Here is a 25,140-nt window from a genome sequence, read left to right as displayed (position 1 = left end):
AATTTTCTGATAATTTTAATTATAAAAATTATGAATTGTTTAGGACGTCGGATAAACTAAATACATACTTCTCCATTCTCTTTTACAATATGTTATTTACATCCAATTATACTACCATTTGGATGTACATATGGCAAACGGCAGAACAAAACGCGGCACGTCGCTTATTTTAAGTTGGATTAATGGCAAGCCCGGCGGGCAGACGACTGCCGAACCCCATCACGGACCGCAGCAAATATTTGCCCTGCTCCACTCACGAAATTAAGTGGGGCAGCCGCGGCCCCAAAGGTAAACGTAGCCGGGGGGCGACCGTGGCTGAGACTGCCCCCGCAGCCGCCGATTTTTTTCCAGTCGCCCGCTCGACGTTTTAGCGGTAATTAAAGGGAATTTCGCTCAACTGCGCCAGATCTCTTAAAGTAACCGGGGGACCAGACAGGATACATTAAAAATCATCGTGGTCTATAAAGGTGGGTACTAGCCAAAGAGTGAACAAGACTAAACAAAAACAAACATTCGCTCTTGTTCAAGGATGTTTGCTTGAAAATTCCCTCTTCCGTGTGACATATTATTAAGTGCATACGAATCTTGGGGAGTATCTTATTGAGTTTGTTTGAGTCCGAGTTCGTCCCTTCTGTAGCAGGAGAGGCGGTGGTGCTGGGGTTCTCGTAGTTATCTTCATGGCGTGTCGAAATAGAATTAGTCCCATTAAATGATCGCTGATATTGGGGTTGATTTTGTTAATACATTCCCATATCCGCATTAAATAGTATGTTATTTATATGATGTTGGACAATTGCCCATAAACAAAACGGTCATCTCGAGGATTAGCAGAAACATTTTTCTTTAAAGTTGACTGAATAGACTGTTGATAGAATATGATAGAATAGAATAGAAAGTGGTCTCTGTTGAGATTTCTGCGCATAATTTTTATTTATGGATCTCGAACCAATACTATCATCATTTTCTTCACAAGAACTTTGCGGAGATTCACTTTTGATTCCTACATTGTTGTTCTCCTCTTGATTATTAGGCTGGTCAATATCAACATGTTGTGATTCATCATCTTCTATGAGGTCATATGCCTGTAAAAATAAACTGAAAAAATATTCATATTTAGTTTTTTTTTCAGTTGCCACAAAGCGAAGATAAATGGCTATGTATTGCAAAGCACTTTGGAGAAGTATGAAAATTTCCTAACTGTGTGGGATCCATATATGGGAAACATATACTAATACAAACACCCATGAACAGCAGCAGTGATTTTTTCAATTATAAATCAACATTTAGTACAGTCTTAATGGAGCTTGTTGACGTAAACTATAGCTTCAGATACGCTGATGTTGGATCGGATGGAGATGTCGTTAGAAATACAGCATTTTTTTAAAAACTACAAGAAGATACTTTGAAATGACCTTCAAACAAAACTTTACCAACTACAGATCAATCACTACCTTACGTATTAGTCGCAAGTAAATGCATCATCCGCATTTATAGAGACCATTCAATTATAGATTAACAAGAGGTAGGAGAATAGTGGAAAATGTCTTTGGAATTATGTCATTAGTGTTCAGGGTTTTAAGAAAACCAATGTTACTGGAACCGGCGAAAGCTCAAAAAATTGATTTAGCATGCATTCATTTGCATAATTATTTGCGGAAAAGTAAATCATCTCGTAGTATTTATATGAATGCAGCATCAGGATCACAGCAACAAAACGAAATCTTGGTTTATTTTTATCAATTATGAAGAGCAAACTACTAAATGCAAACAATTTTGTGTTGTATATTTCATTTGTACCTATTCCTGGAGTGGTCATGAGCTTTTGTTTCTCCCTTCTAAATGACGCTAACAAAGACTTGATTTTTTCTTAATTTCAGAGCTGTCCGTCCCGAAAATCTCCACCAATTCCAGACATCCTCTTTTCGATTCCTATTAGAGTTCCATAAGATAGGCCGTTCTCTGTATGCTTCTATTAATTGTAAAACTGTACAATTTGACAATTCCATATTGTGTAGAAATACTAGAATGGCATTAAAAAACGAATTTATTATGAAAAATTATAAAAAATAGAAAACTAACCTAACTTACCTTGAAACACATAAAGCGAACACAGAACGTGCAGAAAGTATAATTCCCATCTACACTAAAACCAGCAAGAACGCGATCTATCTTTGATGTACCGACATGGACTTGATCATTTACGAACACGAGCAAACAAGAATTTGCTCGCTTGCTGACACCTACACAAACAACGAACATGATCGTAGAGCGACGATTTGTTCTTGTCTGCTCAAACTCGCTCTTTTGGCTAGTACGCACCTTTAGATTGAACATACTGCGACGGCGCGCGCGTTCTGAATGTTAGATATATTTGAATAAACTCATTCTTATTTGTGAGGCTGGGTCAACAAGGCAGCTCCCTGTCTTATTTATAACCAAACTTCTATTGATATCTGCGTAATATTAATTCTCTTCAAGGAGTAAAGTATACTCTGTATTATTTTTTTACATGTATTATATATAAATAACATTTTATAACAACTTCCTTGTAAATAAATTCCTTTATACATCCCATACTAATTACTAATTAGTTACTATACAATAATAGTTGCGATAGAATATGATTCCAAATAGAGTTTAAATTAATATATTTCATGGAAAAAGGACTTACCGAATAAAAAACCACCACCACACTTAACGAAATTAATTGGGTACCTAAAAATTCAATAATGTTAAAATTTACAGTTTTTTGTTGGTAAATATATACCTCTTAAGTATTTTCTTTTATTTCTTCTTAGGAAAGTAGGTCTGCCTTTCTCTTCTTTGATAATTTGGCAGATCGATGTTCCTTATCAAAAAATTGTATAGATGTAACATGACAATACTTTCCCAAATTGCTTTTACCTTTTCAGGATTAATGGTATGAAATATTTTTCTGCGCTTCTGCAATATCTAGAAATTAGGCGATTAATTGGAATTACTTAATATATTATTCCTTATTCCCTAGTCAAAGTTCAATTGTAGGATATTATTCTGAGATTCATGTTGGCTACTTGTACTTGCTTTAATATTGAGTCTATATATATATATATATATATATATATATATATATATATATATATATATATATATATATATATATATATATATATATATATGTAGATAGACTCCACCATTGCCTGTAACTCTTCTTTGACTTATCGTATCCTTATTTACCCTACTAAAACTAATTCGTAAGATATTAATCACATCAATACTTTTATGAAAATTACTACCTTGACAATTACTCCTTATACAGCTATACAGCTATACTAAACTTCCAACATTGTCTTCTGAAAAATTCTTTAGACAATATGTCTTTTTTCTATATCGACTTCCTAAATTCTTCCTAATTCTGAAAATATAGATCAAATTGTTTAACATCTATATTATGAATCTAACAATTATGCCGCCGAAATTCAGTATGGTTAGTACAATCATTAATTTGAGGACACAGAGGGTATATGACCATTTTTGTCATCGGCTTTGATTGTACAATAAGCCCAGGAAAAAATTTCATCGCATCAGTTTCTTTCTCTTGCTGCTGAGTAAGTCTTATTACAAACTTGACATATTAATTTACTTTCACTGCAAAGTCATTTAATTAATTTATCCTATTTCTAATAACTGACACTATATTTTCCTTTGACCCTCCATATCATTGCAATCACGCTAAAACGCTGAAATGCTAAATATTATTAAAAGGCGTTCTTTTAAATAAAAATGAACGTAAAAAAGACTATAAAAATTCGTAGCAAACCCTTTAATAATTAACCAAATAAATGACTAACATTAAAACAGAGAGATGTCACTTTTTTTTGAAGAGTTGCTTAGCTTGCAGTACTCTGTAGTATTGCCAAATATAAACTTATAATAAAAAATACTATATAATAAAACCTTTTATCTACTCTATTATTCTTTTTTATTCGAAAACAAAATATATGTTAAATTCAGACAATCTGAAGATTCAGATAGTTTTCTGAAATAAATTAAATCCATAAAGCAAGTAGCCTAGCGGTATATTTGGAGTCATCGACTTCCATCATTTTGGTTTGCCGCGAGATATGTTGCGCCGACGAATAGTTCCGAAAGCAGCCGAATCTCCAGACCACGATGATTTTTAATGTATCCTGGGACCTGACTGATGCAAGGTGTGTAATGACGCAATCCGACGATATGTGAACAGCTGTTGGATAAATGATGGTCGAGCCCACGAGCCGCCGGGACCGGGACGCTATCCCGAGAGACCCGCGCTCCGATCCCAGCGACAAGATTTATTTTTAATTGAATTGAATAAGTGGCTCGGTCGACCGAGGATTTGTTTGTTTCGAGGCACCCCCTGCCCGGTTGTTTTCGGGTATCGTAATCGATTGCTAAACACAATCCATTATCATTTTTAATGCTCCACTTGTGCTAGCGAACAATTGTAATTTGATGGGGGTAGAACATCGATATTAGGTAGTAGGCATGGTGACTGTAATAACATAATCAAAATATACTGATTTATAATAATATATGATAGACAGATGTCGCTATATATCTGGAAGAAAGATTTTTTTTAATATTTATATGTATAATAATAAGTCTATTTTTTACCGACAATTATTTATCTTGACAGTAATCATTAAGCCTACCGACTGGCCAGTGACCAACTTAGAGACCGTCCCAGATGACATCCGGTCTTACCCAGTCTGGTTACTGACGTGACTGGGATGTTTATTCCTTGTAGGATAAAAACATTTACAATTACAATCACAAACATAAAGTACACCCATGCCCCAGTAGGATTCGAACCCGCGACTATCGCTACAGTAGAAGGGTAGAAAATCCAACCGAATCTATTTTTAAATTACAAGTAATGCTGGTCAGCAAGATAGCGTATCAAAATAAATTAGTATATATTGATCTTACCAACAAAATAATCAAGCCCAAGCCAGTATATATAAATCAGCAAGTGGTCCCGTATGGAAATAGAGCCAAATATATTGGCATGACCCTTGATATTAAACTCAAATGGAAGCCAGTTAAGAAAAAATACGAAGAACTCAAGCTGAAATACAAAAAAAGTACCGGTAGCCATGTCAGTATATAATAAATTTTAATTTACCAAAAAGTCTTGCAGCAAATGTGGATTTATGGTGGTTGTAAAGGCTCTGAGGTTATAAAAATTCCAAAACAAGGTACTGCGATATATTGTTGATACTCAACTATTAACGTTAATTGCCAATATCATTACTTACATTAATTAGTTATCAAGGATTATGGTCAAAGACATGAACAGAGGCTCCATCGGCACAACAATATCGAGGTTCTACAGCTCCTAGATAATGATGGCTTAGTGAGAAGATTAAAGAGAGTAAAACAATGATCTGGTACGGTGAAGTTATAAGTAAAACTCGGTGCACATTGAAAACAGTGACATATTAAGCCCAAACTATTTATCGTGGAAAAGTAATTAAGTGCAATTAAACCGTAGCAAATTAAGAAAAAAACAAATAATTTATTAGTGTTAATTATTAGTTTGATATAATAAATAATAAAAAATACAAGTGTTATTACAAAGATTTTAATAGAAATAATAGTCGAAAACTTCACACAAAAGCACTCAAAGTTTCCTAATTATTATTTCCGCATTCCAATGTTAAAACTTTTTAGCGCGCTTCTATTTTATTTTGAGTATTTATTTATATTTCATTTGGTTAATTGGTTTTGTGCTACTATCACAAAGATAAAATAAACGAAAAAATTGAACTAGGATCTATTATGGCAAATATTTAAATTACCAAAAACGATACTTGGGTGGTTACTGTATTATGTGACTATAACTGAAATAATAATTTTGTAATGAATACTGGAATTTTTATAGAATTGAAATGTGTGAATATTCGAGACACACTAACCATGAAATGCGGTAGAATATTGAAGAACATTAAGTAAAAATACTATCTCTATAACGTTTAGCAAGAATATTAATAAGTGCAGGTAATAACTCTAAAGAGTACCCAATAATAGCACAATAACATGGTTGGGAATTGTGAGAATAGTATTATTGAAATCAAGTCTCCCATATTTGCTACAACAAATCATTGGGTGAATGGTAAACCTACTGAAAAATTTAATGATGATAATTTGAAGATACAGATACCAAAATGTTAATTTTCGTAAACTTTTAGCAGCTCTGTGGATAAAATGCACAAAGTTTAATTTTGGATTTTAGTTTAGTAATAACTTTGCGAACTTGAATAACTTAACTTTAGACATGCTTTAACATATTCAATTATCCTATGAATTCTTAAACTAAATCTCTTTTTCTTTTCTTTTAATTTGCTTGACTTCAGTGACAATATTTGAGCTCATACATTGTCTATATGTAGGTATTGTTCGAAGTGACTTCATTTTATGTAACATCATTTATTATATACGCTTAGTACGATCTGAATTATAAATTAATAAATTACTAGTTTTTATTTAACTTTGTACACTTATGTATTACAAATTAAAATTAAATTAGACTAACTTTTTATTATTTCCCTTAGTGGTTCTAAAATCTGTCCGGGAACCTATAAATATTTTTATGCTCATTATTATATAGATAACATGTAGTAAATTACTTCAGTAAGTGATCCCCTGAAAAAGAATTCTGTATATCTGTCCATTAAACAACACTCACATTTAGGTGATTAGCAAGTAAGTTAAAATACAATGACAGGTTTTCGAAGCATTTAACACTGTAGGAACCTTGAAGAATATCGAATTTAAGGACTATATTATTTAAGGACTTATATCTTAGAGCTTACTTACCGACCTCAAGAAACACTACAGTTGCAATATACGCTGCCGACAGCATATATCAATATCAGCCACAAAAACCTCCAACTTCATCTTAACTAAGTCGAATTGTAGTTGAAAACGTAGTGTATCAAAGCAAATGAGACAAAAACTACCAATATAATATTCACCCTTTGTAGAAGAACTTGTAACTAAAATGAAATAATCATGAACTTTCGCAAGCAGGCAACGTTAAATATCTGGGAATACATTCTGATCGACATTTGACATGAAAAAAGCATATAGTGACAGCAAACGCAAACAGCTTGGGTTTAAACTAAACTAAATTTATTGGCTAATAGGGCGTAAATCTAAATTATCATTAGATAACAAGGTTTTGCTGAATAAGTCAATATGTCTATTTGGACCTATGATATTGAACTCTGGGGTACAACTAGCAAATCTAACGTAGCTATCCTCCAGAGGTTTCAGAATAAAGTATTGCGAGTCATCGTCGATGCCCCATATTACGTCTCCAGCAAAATGATTCAGCGCGATATCCCCTTAGAGCACATAACGAGTGTGATTCAAAGTGTTAGTGCGAAGTACTCTGAAAGACTATTAGTGCATCCCAATGCACTCGCCAAACAGTTAAATGTGCGCGATGACAGTGTAGTGCATAGGCTCAAACTACCGTACGAACTGATTATTACTCTATTCCAAGTAAGAAACAGTCAAGCTTTGAAAAATACCTAGTCCGTGGATTCCTGGCACATACACCACAGTTGAAGGTGTAAGGCCACCAAAGGCTGAAGAAGACTGTTAATTAACAAAATCTACTGGTATTTGAACAGAAGCTTGTAGTTCAGGTTCACCAAATGTGGATTGAAATAGCTCACTTTCTTAACCGTGAGGCGGATTGGTCCGTTTTTACCCTCAATGTCGCTTTCAAACCGTTCAATCAGTCGCCTCTTCTTCCCGTAAAATAAAACAGTTTTTTAAAGTCAATCAATAGTTTTTGTTTTCTAAACCGTTTCAAATTTTATATCTTATATAGATTCTGCTATTATTTTCAGCAGAAAGAACACAATCCGAAACCCCCCCATTAATTCCGGAACGACCTAATAATATAAGTAATTGTTTGGAGATAAATCGAAAACCCGAAGCAATTAAAACAACGTCCCGAATTAATTAATTGCAATTTATAATTAGATTACAATCCGGACCGGAACTCCCGTTCTCTCTATATTTGCATACGTCTTTGTCGGCGGGAGAGAGAGCGTTTTAATTAAGGTGATTTCGTGTAGCGGCGCTACCGAGCTTGTGTACACAAATAAATTAACTTTAAAACTGAATTAATTGCTTCTTGCGTTTAGGGCGGTCGAGAATTAGCCCGACGCGGCGTGCGCGCGGGAGGGGAAGGGGGCGGCGAGCGGATGGCGACGGTTTCGCCGCGGCGGGGGAGGCGGCTGCCGTCGGAAGACGAGCGGAGCCGCGGGGGCGGGAAGGGGGCGTCGGCCCGTGCTCTATTTTCGTATCGGCCGGGTTCTCCGTAACTATTCCGCCCAGAGGGGCCGTCCCTAACTTATTGGCCCATTAGGAGGATCTACTATTCCGTTTCGGGCCGAAGAAAAGCGCCATTTATTTGCGGTCGAGGTCGGGATTTATCTGGAGAGTCGGTAAGCGAGGAAGGAACTGGTCCCGAGACGCGGACAATTAATAAATCCTTGCTCAGATGCTTACCGCCATGTTCGGAGTTAATATTTATGTAAACTACTCATGTATAGTTCGATACGGACAAACTAAAACCGCTCGTTTGTACCCCCAACATTTATAGACCCCCTTATGTTTAAGGATATTAATTATTTTTAGCTGTGGCGGATTTACCATCAAGCTGAATAGTCATAGGTCGGCAAATTTTAGTCACAGACAAAATAAAGATTTATAGACAATTTTGGAGAAATGTTTCACGACGCCCAATATCTAAATGTTACTAACTTGTTATTTGTTTTAATCGCTATGCTAAGAGCAGCGAAGGCATTCGATTTCATTGGTCATTTTCAGGGTGACTTACATATGGAAGAGTGTGTTTAGTTTCTTAAACTGTTTTGTGATTAAATTATTAATCATTAGTTCATTAGTATATTAGTCGATAGTACAATATTATATGCATCACCAATTTAGGAAGTGCTGTGTAACTCGATGCACAGTAAAAAGCATAATTGCATAGTAAAAAATACAACATCTCAATACAAATACAGTAAAGAGATACTGACTGGATCAAGTATGAAAGAAATATATGATCTTTAATGCATGTTTTATTGTTATAAGTTGAGGTAAGTTTATTCATATTAATGATCCTTCAAATATTATTTTCCATAAATTAGTCCCTTTCTGAATGGACCTATCCAACAGGATCCAACTTGGATCAACTGTTTGATAGTTGCAACTGCACTAAAAGAATAGCTCCTAAATGAAAACCCTTTAAAGGAGGATTTTTTTAAAATTTTATTTAAAGAAGAATTAACCGTAAGTTCAATACATCAAATAGTGCAAATAGTACAATTTTATGGTCCAAACAAAACAAATTTATTAGTGCCGTCAATTAAACAATTTAATAACTACTTTGAGTGAGTTGATTTATTTAAAGAAAAATATTTAGACTAAGTAATTAGAGCTTATGGATTCTGAAATATTCATCGCTCAACAAGCATGTTTGAAAATTATTTAAAGTGCTCATCTTATGTTATTTTTTTCATTTTATTCTGCTTTAGGAAATTATGCAAAGCATGAACATGATGTCATGTTAATTTACATTAACGGGGATGTATTATCAGTCTAAAGTCAGAGCAGAGAACTCTAGATAGAAAGATCCATATGAAAGATCGCCTTAGTTCACTTAAATTATAATTAAAGCTAATAAATTAAGTAATGTAAAGTGTTTTATTAATTCGCAAAAAAGTCTAGCTGAAATTGTCAACTGTGAGGAACCAGGGCGCAGAGTGAATAGCAACAATAACGGCAGTTCGCTATGGGAGCTATCGAAGAAGTGGTAGACGAAAAGAGAACTAGTTAGTTTGTTAGTCTAGTCCAGCTATTTTTTCTATTTAAAAATATAATCGACCAAGTTATGAAAGATGTAATCAAGGCCGGTAGGAAAACATTGATTCAAGGGCTTCGCATGCCGCTAACACACATTTGGAGAACGGAGAGTGTACCGTCAGCATGGATGAAAGCGATAATTGTACATGTAACCGCAACAGTGGCAAGGTGTTTATGAAGACCATGCAAATGGGAATTGAGAGAGCTTGCGAAGAGACAAACCAAGAAGAACAGACGATTTAGACCCAATCGAGGTTGTGTAGGTATGGTCCATTCAATAAAACAGTAAACTCACGTCATCTAAACTGATGACGTTAAATCGTTGCAATGTTGCCTCATCAACTCTGAGCCTTAGTTCCTTTTAGCTTTAACATACAACAAAATTTTAATATAAATAAAATAATTAAACAACATTTTTTCCCACCACCTATGAATTAGAGTTCTGAGCGCGATATTTATGTAATGGTATCTCTTAGCGGCCTAATCCACCTAATTAACAATTATATATGCAAGTAATATATTTTACTTTCATTAGAGAACATACTTATCTTTCACGCTTAGTTTTTGTTTGCTTTGGTACAGTTCCTTGTAGAGTCAGTTTGATAACACTCTATCTCTCCTTAGTTTGTTCTGTTACTATGTGTATACATATTTTTTGATATTTTTTGATAAAACTTAGAATTCATTTGCCATATCTGCAAAACAGTAATTATTTTTTCTCTTCTCTCACATTTTAAACAAATTCTCATGTATATTCTGAACAATTACACACATATCTGTACACATAAATATTTCATCCTCGACAATACGATTTCCTAGAGTTTTTCTATATTTTATATTAATTATATACTCACCTTCAGTTGTTTCCACTCTCATCACTCTGTCATAGAAATTGTCAGCATTGCATGATAATTCCATATTAAGAAATGCCAATTCAAGCGAATAACTAAGCTATTAATTTTTAATCTATCTAACATTTGTTCGCAATTCCATTATTTGTCAATTTCCTCGATGCGTCTGATGAAGTTTTATATATTTTATGACTAATTAAACCCAATTAATTGTTAATACAACGTTTTTCTATCAACTTTTGTTGTCTTAACATTATTTGTATTTTCATTTTGCCATGAGTGAAAATTGTGGTGTAATGAAGGAATGTTCTACGACTCAGTTTCCAGTGAGATGGTTGTATTAAATTATATTCTTATTAGAGATTAGTTCTGAGACTAACTATAGAGCTAATTCAAACTAATCTTGATTCATTATCCGCTTCGTATGAAGACACTGTCTTTTCCGTGAATCCAAGATGATATTTTTTATTTTTTAAGATATATCAATGGCCGTACCCATACTAATATTTAGTTCAGCTGCAACACGCCAATAAATATTTTCAATTAAAACCGCAGAAACTTAATATTTAACAGTAAAAATGCTTACCTCCCTAACTAATTTTACTGGTAAGACATGGCCTCCATTATCTCTTTCCTATTCTGCAACTGATTAGAGTCTCAATCTATTCTAACTGCGGCATTTTCAATCAGAGTAATAATAAGCACCGATTTGAAATGTATCAAAAACAAGCAAAGCGTTAAAGCAACGTCTGGTCATTTAAAATCTGTAGTATTATATGAATTATATTATAATTACTATTTTGAAGAATTTTACAGACGTTTGACAACCGTTACATGTTCAAACGTATCATATAGATATCTCTTTTTAACTAAAATAAAATCATAAAATGTCTTATTCTAAAACAAATTTACAAATTGCGGCAGGTATTTAAATATTTTGATGACGTTAGTTCACTGTTATTTTGAATAGTCTATAAGATTTTCGTGCTACGCCAGCTGATTGTGTTAAAAAACGTACTGCTTTCGATTATATTACAGATTTGCCATTACTTTGAATAGCTTTAGAAACTGAGATGCCTCTTACAACGGTCCCGTTGGCTGTGTGCGAGTACAAAATGATTTATCAAATCCATTTAACACCCGAATCACAATTGACCAAGAAGATGTCATCTCTCAATTATTATTCTAATGCATGTATCCAATGCAGTAATGCATGAAACTTGTTCATTCAAGAAGATGCAAGAAAAATATGAGACTGACATTGTCTGAGTCCAGAGCAGTCGCCGCCAACCGCCAACCGTGGAGAGAATTAGGGAAGAATGTTTTTCGAAGAATGAAGATGAGATACATACATGCGTACTGGTTAAATGTCTTTTCAAACTGGAAAATAGTCAGTACATGCAAGCACCTAATATTTATTTCATATATTATAGGCCTATAAATTAGTTTTTAAAGTAGTTTTTATTTGACGCTTTATTGTCAAAAATCGCTACAATATATTTTATTCATAATATTGTCCATCGAAAGCCGCTACATTTTTCTATCTTCCAGACAGTTTACGGATCTCGAATGATCTCGTTTTCAATCTCGAAAAAAAGGATATATCTTTTGTGGTTATCCACGAATCGACTCATATGTCAGAACAAATAGTAATCAGGAGCAAGGTATGCAGAATACGGTAGATGGGGTAGCACTTCCCATTTTAACATTGAATAGCATAAAGACCTTTGGGTCATGAATATTCGATTTTGCCTTTGACGATGATTAATGACCATGACCATTGCCAGTAACATGCAAAATACTTTTCCGATTCTACCCTGGAAACGACATTTCACACATGACCATATGCCTTTCAATGAATCCTGACTTCATTTCAAATGGCACAAAATATCCAAGCTGTTGGATCATTCCCATGTTCTCCGCGGATGAAATATTAAAAGTACTAACAAGGTGTGCTATATAACTTTGAATAAAACAAGTGAACAGAATATTAAGAGAGAAAGACTCAAAGTTTGCTTTCAGTATAAGAAAACAAAAAGACAGGACTCTCATAGATCCTATTAAATTAAAGACACTAAACAAATATAAAAAAGAAAATAGACGGAAGAGATAATTTTGATTTACAATGCAACAAAGTTTTTTGAGATATATTTATTTTTATATTACATTTATATTTATTTATTTTTAAATGTTATATTTATATTTAATTGAATTTTATTTATTAAATTTATTTCAGATAAAAAAATGTTTTTTATTAAAATTTCATTGGTCAAACATTACTAATGAGCCAATCAAATGTCTTCACAGTAAAATATATTTCTTACAGGTGCCTATAATAGAGATTTAAATTGACCAATCAAATTACTTGAATAGCCCATTAGATGTATTGGCGCCCTCTGGATGTTGGGAAAAACAAGATTTTGCGCCAGAGTCCCCCATTGAGTTGCATCTCTATTACTCTATGGTCAGGAATACAAGATTATATCCGAAGGGCAATTCCGATTATACCCGAACGCGCAGTGTCTGCAGAATAACGATTGCTGTCATTAGGGCTTCAACGTGAAATTGGTTACAAATGTACCCAATGCGATTAATAGCCAATAACACCATCTGTTGCCAATCCTGTAAATCAAATTAATTTTTAACCCTTATTTTTTTACTTTAGTATTAAGTATCAGGGGTGTGCAACTCCAATGGTAAGTAATGGGGCAAAGTTTTGCTTAGTCCAATCAGTGGCGGCACTGACAACGTGAATTTGATTGGTGAGTTTAAAATAGTTATGTAGAAACCTGTAAGGAAAATACTTTGCTTTTATTGGTCTGCCATTTCACCCGATTACTTTGTGACGTCACATTTATTGGTTAATAGTATTTAAATGAAAATCAAATTTAATTATTAAAATTAATTTATTAAAATAAAATCCTATACAAATATACATAAGTGTAAATGATATAAATGTATAAAAACAAAAAGAAAAAATAATTATGAACTCTATTCTAGGCAAAATTAAAATATCTATAATTCTTCTATAACGCCTTCCCATATTTGTTTATAGTCATCAATTTTATGGGATCTTTAGAGTTCTAACTTATCTTGATATATTGAAGGTAAACTTTAAATCCTTCCTTGTTGATATTGCATTAAGTTCTTTAAACCAAAAATACAATCACACCTCATAATAATTTTTGAAATTTGGTCTTGAAAATCATTGTGGATTGGACAGTTGAAACACTAAAAATTTTTGGGTGTTTTTTAAACATATTTAGATTTTAGAGTATTTAGTCTGTGGAACTATTTAATATAGAATGTAGACAAATATTGCATGTTGTCTCTTTTTCAGAAGTTTTGTTAAATAACCTGAAATAAGACTAAAATACAATATTAGACTCTTGTTTTTCTCAGAGCAAAGTTCTCTGGAACTGAAAATATAGACTCAACTGGTGATTTAACAACCTCAAGAGGTACTATATCTCCCGTTAAAAAAGAATATAAGTTATATAACATGTTCATTTTCTTCACAATTTTCTCCGGGAGGATGATGTGAAAAAATTGAAGTGATAATGTGGCCTTTTAAAGATTTCTCGAACATACTAGGTGAAGGATGCTGTTCCTACCTCCATGACCTCTAATAGATCCAACAAAATTCTTTAAGCAATCTTGGTTAAGATTTCTTAAACAAATGTAGTTATTTGTAAATTTAGACAAAATAGATTTCTTTAAGGTAATAAATCCCCTAAAAGTAGCAATTAAATTTTTAATTGATGGCACCGTAACAAATATTTTCTTAACAAGGCAATCAAATTTAAATATACAATAGCTCTACTATAAAATTATTGAACACTGATTGTTCTAAAAAGTTAAGGTATTACAAATATTTTAGGGATATTTTACAATTAAAAGTAGTATTTAATACTACTAATTATCCATTTATCTTAATTATTACCTTCTTGTAAGACTTCTTTATGTAGAGACATCACACTGACAGCATACGAACAACTTGGTAGATTAATTGAATTTTATTACTACTAACATCTTCATAAGTAGGTTTTGATTTTCTGTAAACAAACAATATATAAACAGACAGACATATACCTGATAAAAACAATGTTGGATATGCATTTACCCTAATACCTGTTCGTGAAGGAAGAGTAATTCTAAATTTTTCACTAAAATGTACGTGACAGACACCATGATGTTGATATATTTGCATTGTGGTTTATCCAGGTAACTTACTACTATTTACTTGATCAACCAATTTTTGGAAAGGAGCGAGATCATTCTTTGGGAAACGATGTTTAATTTCCGTAGTAGATTTTTACCCCGGTACACTACATCTTTTAGTACACTGACGCATTGTCATCAATTTTTATATTATTACTCCATAACTTGTGAAACAGAAAATGTGTACAACGTAAAGGAAGATTTCTTGATCTAAACAAAAACCAAAACTTTTCTATGGTAAGTATTTTAGTACATTAACTAGTAGTATACGAGTCCATATTATCTCGCCGCACTGTAAATAAATAAACTGCATCCAGACAATAGACCTCCGGTTAGTCACGGTACATAACTCCATAAAGATATACGTGATAAAAAAGTTAAATGTGGCTTTTAAAAGTTGAACGTGTGTGTGCGGGTGGGGGGTGGTGCGATCGGAATCGATTTAAAATCGAGCGTATCTGGTCAGGAGGGCGCCGATTGGCCCGAGCGACATTATCCGACGACCATTTTTCAAATAAGACGTTTAAAGGAAGTTGTTTCCGGGAACGTAATGGACCGTTTAATGAGCAGTTCGCCGCCGCGTCGGTGACCACGGAACCGGCAAATTGAATTGTCTCTCATTCGACGTCTCCTTATCGGGAGGGGGTCCCGTCCGACCGTCCGTCCTAGGCCCTCATTAACCGGAAAAAGTCCGGGTCTTTTCTTATCGCTCTTATCGGTCGCTTATCGCTACGGAAGACGGTGAAGGAACGGACGAAATGGCATGGACTACACTTCTACATCGTATACGTTGCGCCATAAATCTCAGTAACGAGATCAATGAAAATGTATACACCTGCGACGTGTTTGTTCTGGTTCTTAAGACTATATAGTATATTCAAAGTTTTTTTAGTAATGCGTCATGATATTCGTGATTTTGTCCAGACATTGCAATGTTGCCAAGAGTTCTGAGTTGTTGTTGAGTAATGTTGTCTGAGTTTTAGTTCAGTTTGACTTTGACGTACAAGAAAACTCTAATCTAAATAAAATTGAACAAAAATGTTATGAAATATAATTCATTTTAAAAATATAGTATATCTAAAAACTACAGTTAATTACACAGATAAATAATTTATAGGTAAGAGTTAAAACCTCTTATCACTATTGCTTTCAAGAATTTTGCATACGTCTGAGAGCTGGTCGCCGTCCGGTGGTCAGATGTACGCTAAATTTTTCAAAATATTAGTTACTAGCGACCCGCCCCGGCTTCGCACGGGTGCAATGCTGATACTAAATTAAATACACTACAGAAAAAATATGAACGTTGTATATAAAAACATAGCGGCCCGCTCCGACTTTGCACGGGCATAAAATATATATGCCTATGTCACTCAATGAAAACATGATTAAAATCGATCCAGTATTTTTGGTTCATTCATTACTGCCCTTGGCCTGCACGCATTAAATTTGGAGTAAAACAATTCCTCTTCCCCTATACTTACTATGAAGATTTCCTGCTATCTTTGGAATATCTAAATTCATACAATTTTTATTACATTACACATTTTTAAACGCAAATTTTAAATTTGTAATATCTCCGAAAATATTTGTTTAATTTACATGCTGTAAGGAACCATATTGATCTATATTAATTGCACACTGTATTTAAGGTACTTAATTCGATAAGGATTAATGCCGTATTGCTTAAAATAGCTTCGTAAATAAGCCATTTTCTCACGTAAAAAGTAAACAATAAAAATGGTTAATGTGGGTTATCCCTAAAAGATAAACATATACCATCGCGGACTTTTTTGTAGACCTTTTTATGGTGTACAATACTGTAGTACATTAATTTGATCTAACTCGTAGGGTTAGGCAGCGTTTTTGCTAATTGCTAAATAAGCCTAAAAAAATAGGTTAATTTACGACATCACGTTAGAAACCTCTAAAATTAGCAATGTTGCCTTAGTATATTATGCATGTATTATACATATAAACCTTCCTCTTGAATCACTCTATCTATTGAAAAAAACCGCATCAAAATCCGTTGCGTAGTTTTAGAGATTTAAGCGCACATAGGGATATAGGGACAGAAAAGGCGACTTTGTTTTATACTATGTAGTGATAATTACTACAGGTTATAAACCGGCAAACATTGTTTTAGCCCGTTGATTATTTTGATAAATTTTAAGTCGCTACGTAATATATCATATTACTTTGTTTGAAAATTCCGAAAACAATAGATATTCAGGGTCACAAATTGATTGCGGCTTTAATAGGTTATTTCGAAAAGAACGATAATGGAGGCCCCCTTTTGCCGGTAAATTCCGTTAAAGAGGTAATTATTGAGGATATTAAATAATATAAGTCCCTGCAATTTTATTGAAAATGTTTATTAGCAGGTTGCTGTGGCGCTAAATATTAGTGTGGATACTGTGAAAACATCGCTTACAAAATGAAGAATAATACGTTAGATTCACCCAAGAAAACCCGATCTTGACCATCTTGATATTGGCTCTATTCGAGACCAAATATATGAAATATATAAGAACAGTACGTACACAAACTATTTTATCGATATAAACATAATTTAATAAAATTATTTTAGAGAAAATTGTATGTCTGGAAAGTATACATAAAATATTAGGAACATGCAACTATTTAAGTTATTTAAGACATCCTTTCGTACACTCTTACAGGGCATAGGGTTTAAATGGTGTAAAGATAACCCTCGGAGAGGTTTAATAGAACTTCCAAACATTACCTTAAAAAGAATTCAATTTTATAAGACCAAACATAAAATAAAACCAAGGAAGATAAACTATTTGAATTTGTGTATCTTGGTGAAACTTGAATATTTCAAAATGGTTCATTGTGGCACACTTGGCAAGACAGTAACAAAAAAAATGTAAAGACAACAAAAAGTGATGGAAAAAAGTAAAAGTTACAATAGTTTTCGATTAGGTTTTGTTGGTCATTGTATTTATTAATAACTAGCTGACCCGACAGACTTCGTCCTGTCAAAAAGATTTGTAATGTGGCAGTTTTTGTGCCTACGTATTTTAAAAAATTCTCCTGAACAGAACCATCACCCTGGTGATAGGGCGTTGTGAATAAAAAATAATTAAATAAAACATATATAAGGATTGAAAAGTAAGTAATCGCTTTATTGTTAATCATGTGAATCATAATTATTATTATTATTATCATTATATTGCTTTGTGGTATACGATGTTTTTTGTTTGATTACCTGGCGCATAGATAAACAAATCTGATGGTTTTCCAACACGGGAACAGGCAACATACAATTGACCATGTGAGAAACATGGGTTTTCTAGATTAATACCACAAACACTTAATGATTGCCCCTGGGACTTGTTTATAGTCATAGCAAAAGCAAGCCGTCAACATGTCTATAGGAAATTTGCCATTACCAATGTCAATGAGTTGTTTAGAGAATATGTTTCCAGATTGGTCATTTTGCAACTCGACACGCATATTCTTGCTTAAATGAAGTACTTTAACATGTTTCCACAAATTGGAGGACTTTAGACATGCATTGAGTTCATCAGCTGGCGTTGATCGTGGAATCACTGGCAATGTTTGACGAAAATCTCCTGCTAATAAAATCATTGCACCACCAAATCGGTTATTATTGCTACGTAGATCTTTTAAGGTTCTGTCTAAAGCCTCCAAAGATTTTTTATGTGCCATCGTGCATTCATCCCAAACAATCAATTTACATTGCTGCAAAACCTTTGCCATTGCAGAGTTCTTCGAAACGTTGCAGGTTGGAGTTTCATTGCTTTGCATATTTAATGGCAATTTTAGTGCTGAATGGGCTGTTCGACCACCTTCAAGCAAAGTTGCTGCGATTCCCGACGAAGCGAGTGCAAGTGCAATTTTATTTTGTGAGCGAATTGTTGCTAATATTAATGAAATAAAAAAAGTTTTTCCTGTACCACCAGGTGCATCTAAGAAATAAATCCCTCCAGTTTCATCATTTGTTACTTTCATAAGAGTTTCAAATACATACTTCTGTTGTTCATTTAACAGTGGAAGATTTGTTTGAATTTATTCTTTCAAAGCGTTGAGATCATACAGTCTTTCTCGATGCAACTCTTGGTTAAAAGCGTCATGCATTGGACGATTGGGCGCGGTCAGGCCTAATTGAATTAATAGTTTGTTTGACATTATCAAGCACATGTCCTCAATTGAAATCAATGCTTCATTGTAAATTTCTTCACTGATTTGTATATTTGGATTACCCATTCTATTCCGTATTTGATACAAAATATCATCACACATATAATCTTTGTACTTCATCCACAAATCAATTGGGTTTGATGGGAAGCATGTAGATATGATTATAGAAAACAATGTTCGTATTTGATGAGCGTGTGATGATATTACAGCATCATTGAGAGTTTGATCCCAATGAGCGTCATTTTCAAGCAATTGCAAACGTTGACAGGCTTCTCTGTAGGATCCACACAATTCACCATCAACAGTTCGTAACTGTTGGAATGATGTTGGGCCACGTACATTGACTAATAGCAGTCGTAAATAAAAACATTCATCATTGCTTGGATGTACTGAATAAATCCGGCCAATCGCATCGGTGGAATATACATCTGTATATCCTGGAACTGGTTTTCCTTGTTTCCGTCGTATAAATCTCCTTGAGGATTGATTCCAGGTATAATATTTCGGCATTTCAGAATATAGCAATGTTTGTGCGAAATCATCGTTTTGGCATGTCTCAAAAAAAACTGGTTAATGTAGTAGATGGTGGCTGAGCAGCTCTTTGTACTGCGTTCTGTGCTGTAAAATACACTCTTTGTCCATTTTCTAAATGCACAGCTAAGTGAACAACAGAAGGGTGTCTCTCATGAATAGGAAAAGAAAATATTCGCCAAACTGCTTCATTACTACTGACATAGCGGCCCATTTGGTATTGGATAACTTCATCATTAGAATTCTCTGCACCAATTCCAATCACAGCCATATCACTCCCTTTGGTTACATATTTGCAAATGTATTTAATCGATTTCACTGAATGGCAAGATTCAACGTTGATGTGTGCTTTGAATGTCTTTGATAAAATGGGTGAATATGGAACAATCCAACGATTATCTATTTCAATATCTTGTTAATTTAATTTGACAATTGTTGATTTTCCATTGTCTGCTGTCGATCTGCGACGATACAATGGATAACCGTCATTACCAGTAATTGTTTCCGATATTAATGTCCGTGGATATCGTTTTGAACATTTACCATCCATCATACACGGTGAATTTTGATTAAGAGTTCCACAGGGACCATGTATCATGTTTTTGATAACTACCTCATGCAATCCAGGATCTACTTGTACATTAGGGATTTCAGCTGATATCACTGCATCAACTTCATTTGGCCTTATCTTTTCAACCAACCAAATCAAAATGTGTGCATGTGGCAATCCTCGTTTCTGCCACTCCACAGAATACATCCAGCAGCGTGTCTCACCAAACACATTATGTTTTACGATGAAATTCATTAAAGATTTCAACTTTTGTCTAAAGACTCTGGCTGTAATATCATGACGATCAATGGATGATTTCCCAGGTAATAACTCCTGCTTAATTTCTATCCATTGCGGATTGCATGTAAATGTGATGAACAAATCTGCTGTACCATAATGACGAACATACGACATGGCATCTTGAGCATATTCGTGCATATGCCGAGGGCTTCCGATGTATGTTGCTGGAAGAATAGTCATCCGACCGACATTCTGTGCATTTCCATCAGTATTAATCGCATCTCGAAGGTGAATATACTCTTCAGATCGGAGTTTGGTTTGATTCAACCTGATGAATGTTAATCTCTCCGTTTCAATTTTAACATACATGTCATCAACATATTTGTGATATAATCGCCGACATTTCAATATGTGATTATCTGCATTTTCCCGAATCATTAGGCGGTATGAATAATAGTTCATTGAACTGACTTTTTTGTTGGTTTCAGAACCTGTAAACAGATTTTGTTTTAATAACATTCAAATATAAAATTAAAATACATAATATAGTGACTGAGATATTATCGCCATAGCTAAACTAATATTTTAGTTACCTGTAATGGGATTTATCATTTTTATTGATAAATCGTAGCCATCTTCACCTTGCCAAAATATAATGGGATATTGCAGTGCATCATATGAGCGGTGTGTTTCCTTTATAGGTTGTAATTGAAAATTCCGACGATGTAAAACAATATCACGGGATTCCAAGTTTTCTCCAACTACAACGATAGCAACTTCATCAATAGTTGGTGCATTAAAACGTCTTGTATGTTGACCTGCAGGTGTTTTATCAGCTCTGATTACAATTTTGTGATTATCGGATGGCATCAGATCCAGGGCAGTTTTAAACAATATAATCAATTGATTGTGTTGATGAAATAAAGTTTGTAATTGTTCTACAATAGACCTTTTTACTAAATTGTTATGTGCACAACGCAGATCAATTTCTTGTGGTGAATTGCCCATAAAATAAATTTGCAGGAATTTGTTGTCGCTATCTGACACTGGTAACAGTGAACCTGCTCTGTGATATATTTGCCCTTGTATCTGTAAATAAAAAAAATATTATGGTGTGGTATAAATTAATGGATTGTCAATGATCAAACTTAAATAATATTTGATCTTAAAAAGTATATATTTAGTTTTAACTAATATCTATCAAATATAAAATATAATAAAAGTGTCACTGAAACTGAATCACCATATAATATGATGACTAAGTGATATATTTCGTAATGATTAAGAAATTGAAGATTAGTAACACATCTTAACTTTGGTGACAGAAAATTTTGTTCGCTAAAATAATTATGAGTAACTGCTATAATACATACCTTGAAAGTTGGCATAAAATTTTCCCGAACTGCATTTGTTGCCCCAAATGAAGTCATTTGAAAGCAATTGTTATATTGTTGAATATGTGTCAAAAAGTGTATAGAATCTGTTCCTATTCCTGAAACCAATGAGTACAATGGTTCTGGTGGTGGATCCAATTGTATCAATTTCACTTTACCATTTGCGCAACACAATCCATTGGCTTCGTTTTTGTATTTTAATGCCTTATAGTGTGAGCAAACCAAGTTCATAGAACCAATAACCACACATTGGTAGTTACTGTAGTCAATTGACACATCGTAACTGAAAGCAGCTGGATTCAAACTTGCGCGATTATTAGTTGAATGTCGCGCTCGCGCTTCACGCGTTTGTGATATCCGAATTCTTTCACGTTCATTTCCGTCGTCACGTTCTTGTGCAGTACGATTAGATCGGTAATTAGCTTGGTTTATAGCATTTCTGGTTCTTCTACCTAAATTGCTTCGTCTTATAGGAGGCATATCAAATATAAATTATTTTTTCACTAATCACGAACTAAACAAACACTAACTAACTAAACACTCTGCACAAAACACGATATACGAATTTGTTTCGTGTATCACTTGACAATTCATCTGTCATCTGTCAAAAGTCATCTGTAACAGACAACTTTTTTTTTTAAATTTGATATGACTTGAACTCAAATCCTTTTAATCCGTACGAATTGTTTTATTTATTTAAAATTTGAATTAAATTTTAAACAAATAAAAAATTTTAAATAAATAAAACAATTCGTACGGATTAAAAGGATTTGAGTTCAAGTCATATCAAATTTAAAAAAAAAAAGTTGTCTGTTACAGATGACTTTTGACAGATGACAGATGAATTGTCAACTGATACACGAAACAAATTCAAACAAAAAGGGCTATTTTTAGGGTTTTTCCAGCAATAATTCTAATTTTTCTCGCCGTAAAAACCATCCCTGAACTTCAACGAACATTTTAAAAAAAGATTTGGCCAAATTGGTCCAGGCGTTGTTGAGTTATGCGCTTAGGAACATATTTTGCGATTCATTTTTATATATAAGATTAGTTGCAGATATATTAGTGGTCGAGAAAGATATTCCATCAAAAACTGTTGGTATATGTGGACTGTTTGGATAATTGTCAACCATAACACCTTCGGTTTGGATGAACTCGATAAGACATACAGAGGAAGTAACTAATAAATAGTGGAATCGTGAACATGTTTTAGACATATTAGAAATTAACAGTTTAATAATTGAATTGGACAGTGAGTCAGAAAGTCAAAGTGACTGAAATAAACTTTCAGGATATGTGATAATGCTGTACAATGCTAGAAATTCCTAAGACAGAGTGACTAATGATCTAATGACAAACAAGGAAAAGATAACGCATTTTTATATAAGAGTATAGGTAAATAAATTATTGTTTTGTAAAAATAATGATGTATTGACTGGATACTTCTTTCAGCTGAAAAGTAGGATCAATCATTAGTTTTCGACAAGTAAATATACAAATATGTAAAGCAAAAGCTCGAGGTAGTCAATTCATTAATGGGGTTTGCCGATCAAGAATAGTAGCAATTTTTTTTTGGGACTGCCTCTGGGCTTACCAATACAATAAACCGAAACCGCCTCACAGTTGGCCCCTGTGAATCGTTATTGCTACTGCATAAATTTCGGGATAGGGCACCCGCTGATCGGGAACCCGTTATTAGGCACGAGGACCTGGCAATACAAGACATTAGATCCGTAGAGAAATGCTGAGCAAATTAACATCTTGTAAAATAAGCATTTTTGAAGTCTGCTAGAAGGGCAGACCAGGGAAGATAGCAGATTTGCTATCCCCTAATATTTCTGGATTGCTTTCTGGATTTGGGAATGCCAACCGAACGGTCGATTGAAGTGGAAACCTAAGTACGTGACGTTATCCAGCCATGGGATTGTTGCGGTATCGATCTTAAGTTGCAAAACGCGCAGTGCGTAACGCTTCTTATGGAAAATGATAGCCTGGGTTTTCAGGGGGTTGATTTGCAACTTCCAGAATTTGAACTACCTGACCGCATGTTCATGAATTGTAACTTTGAACCTGGCGACCGTGAAGAAAGCAGTGTCGTCAGCGTAAAACGCAACGTCAATGTGCTCTTTTTTCGGCAGACCTAAAATAAAGAGGTTAACTAAAGCTGGAACCAGCGAAGAACCTTGAGGTACGCCAGCATCGATTTGTTTTCGACTGGAAAGTGTTTTCCTGATCTTTACCTGGAAGGGTCTGTCCGATAGATAGGACTTAATGAGAGGGGTTGGGTCTTCTGGGAGGCCTAACCGCACGCTTTTTACGATCAAACCGTCGTGCCAAACCTTGTCGAAAGCTTTGCTTAGGTCCAGAAGGACTACTCCAAGCTTTTTACGTTGGTCAAGAGCGTGATGGTTGTGTGCGGCCAGGCGGGTAGCCTAATGGACGGATGAGTGATGAGCTCGAAAGCCGAATTATTCATCAGGAATAATATTGTTTTTCTTTGTAAAAGGGTTGAGAGCATAGAGTATTGCCCACTGGGCAAGCTTCGAAATGGCACTGAGAAGACTGAAAGTCTGTAGTCAGATGGAGATGATTTTGTGAAGACTCCGGGAAATGTTGCAGCCTCATGATGGAGCTAATAGTAGCAAAAAATGAAGTAGGCATCATAAATAATAATGCTGGTGGCTTTTTTGTTTGGTCTTAACTATATTCGCTTGATTTGATCTAAACTATGTAATAAATGGAGCCAAATGTACACATAGCACGCCCAATGTGCGCGTCGCTGTAAATTGGATGTATCTGCTACAGCGTGCTGAAAAGGTATCTAACCACATAAAATTGCCATCCGTTTTTGGTTTTTGTTATATTAAATACGTGAAAATTAAAATTAGAAAACCAATGATAGAAAATAGTGCGCTAATAGATCCCGAATTGTTAGCTGTTCTACAAGGTTCAGACTCTGACTTAGATGATATGCTGTCGAATAAGGGTAATGGCGATTATTTTAAGCCCTTGTTAATCACCAGTGAGAAAAAAACTATGACGATAATAACCAAGATATTCTCACCCTGTAAGCGTAATTTGTTTCTTATTTTCTGTTGTAAATGTATGTTTTCAGAATCATATTTCATTTTAATTTTTTATATATTATCATTTTTTTATAATTTTTTGCAGAATTTATATTAAGTTATATTTTCATTTTGTGCGCTTACTTTACGCTACAATTTTGAAATAAAAGAACAAAAGACGAAAGGTCCGAGTC

The 25,140-nt window shown here is 34.1% G+C and overlaps 1 protein-coding gene and 1 pseudogene across 2 annotated transcripts; one reads left to right on the top strand and one right to left on the bottom strand.

Moving 5' to 3' along the window:
* Positions 1-1,078: 1,078 nt before the first annotated feature.
* On the top strand, positions 1,079-1,746 carry LOC143200206 (uncharacterized; annotated as a pseudogene).
* A 17,915-nt stretch (positions 1,747-19,661) lies between these two features.
* LOC143199560 (uncharacterized) lies at positions 19,662-22,489 on the bottom strand. 2 transcript variants are annotated; one of them, XM_076409445.1, is made up of 4 exons: positions 22,040-22,489; positions 21,861-21,979; positions 21,081-21,576; positions 19,662-20,978 (listed from the first exon to the last, which is right to left on the bottom strand). In XM_076409445.1, exons 1-4 carry the CDS (start codon positions 22,359-22,361, stop codon positions 20,113-20,115), a joined length of 1,803 nt encoding a protein of 600 aa, XP_076265560.1. In that variant the 5' UTR covers positions 22,362-22,489; the 3' UTR covers positions 19,662-20,112. The 2 variants fall into 2 exon arrangements, with proteins under 2 accessions (XP_076265560.1, XP_076265559.1); XM_076409444.1 differs by having other exon boundaries at positions 21,861-22,489.
* Between the last annotated feature and the right edge of the window lie 2,651 nt (positions 22,490-25,140).

This window comes from Rhynchophorus ferrugineus, unplaced genomic scaffold (assembly GCF_030347505.1).
Source record: "Rhynchophorus ferrugineus isolate W39M unplaced genomic scaffold, kcgeb_rfMv2 rfM7, whole genome shotgun sequence".
Taxonomy (NCBI): domain Eukaryota; kingdom Metazoa; phylum Arthropoda; class Insecta; order Coleoptera; family Curculionidae; genus Rhynchophorus; species Rhynchophorus ferrugineus.
The sequence above is the reverse complement of the archived record's forward strand: the minus strand, read 5'-3'. Positions and strand labels throughout refer to the sequence as shown.

Bases quoted from the DNA above. Each gene is read 5' to 3' on its own strand.
- LOC143199560 (XM_076409444.1), bottom strand. From the start codon at position 22,361: ATGCCTCCTATAAGACGAAGCAATTTAGGTAGAAGAACCAGAAATGCT. The intron at 21,577-21,860 runs GTATGTATTATA...TTTTATTTACAG, and splicing joins ATTTTATGCCAACTTTCAAG to ATACAAGGGCAAATATATCA. The intron at 20,979-21,080 runs GTAACTAAAATA...ATCTGTTTACAG, and splicing joins AATGATAAATCCCATTACAG to GTTCTGAAACCAACAAAAAA.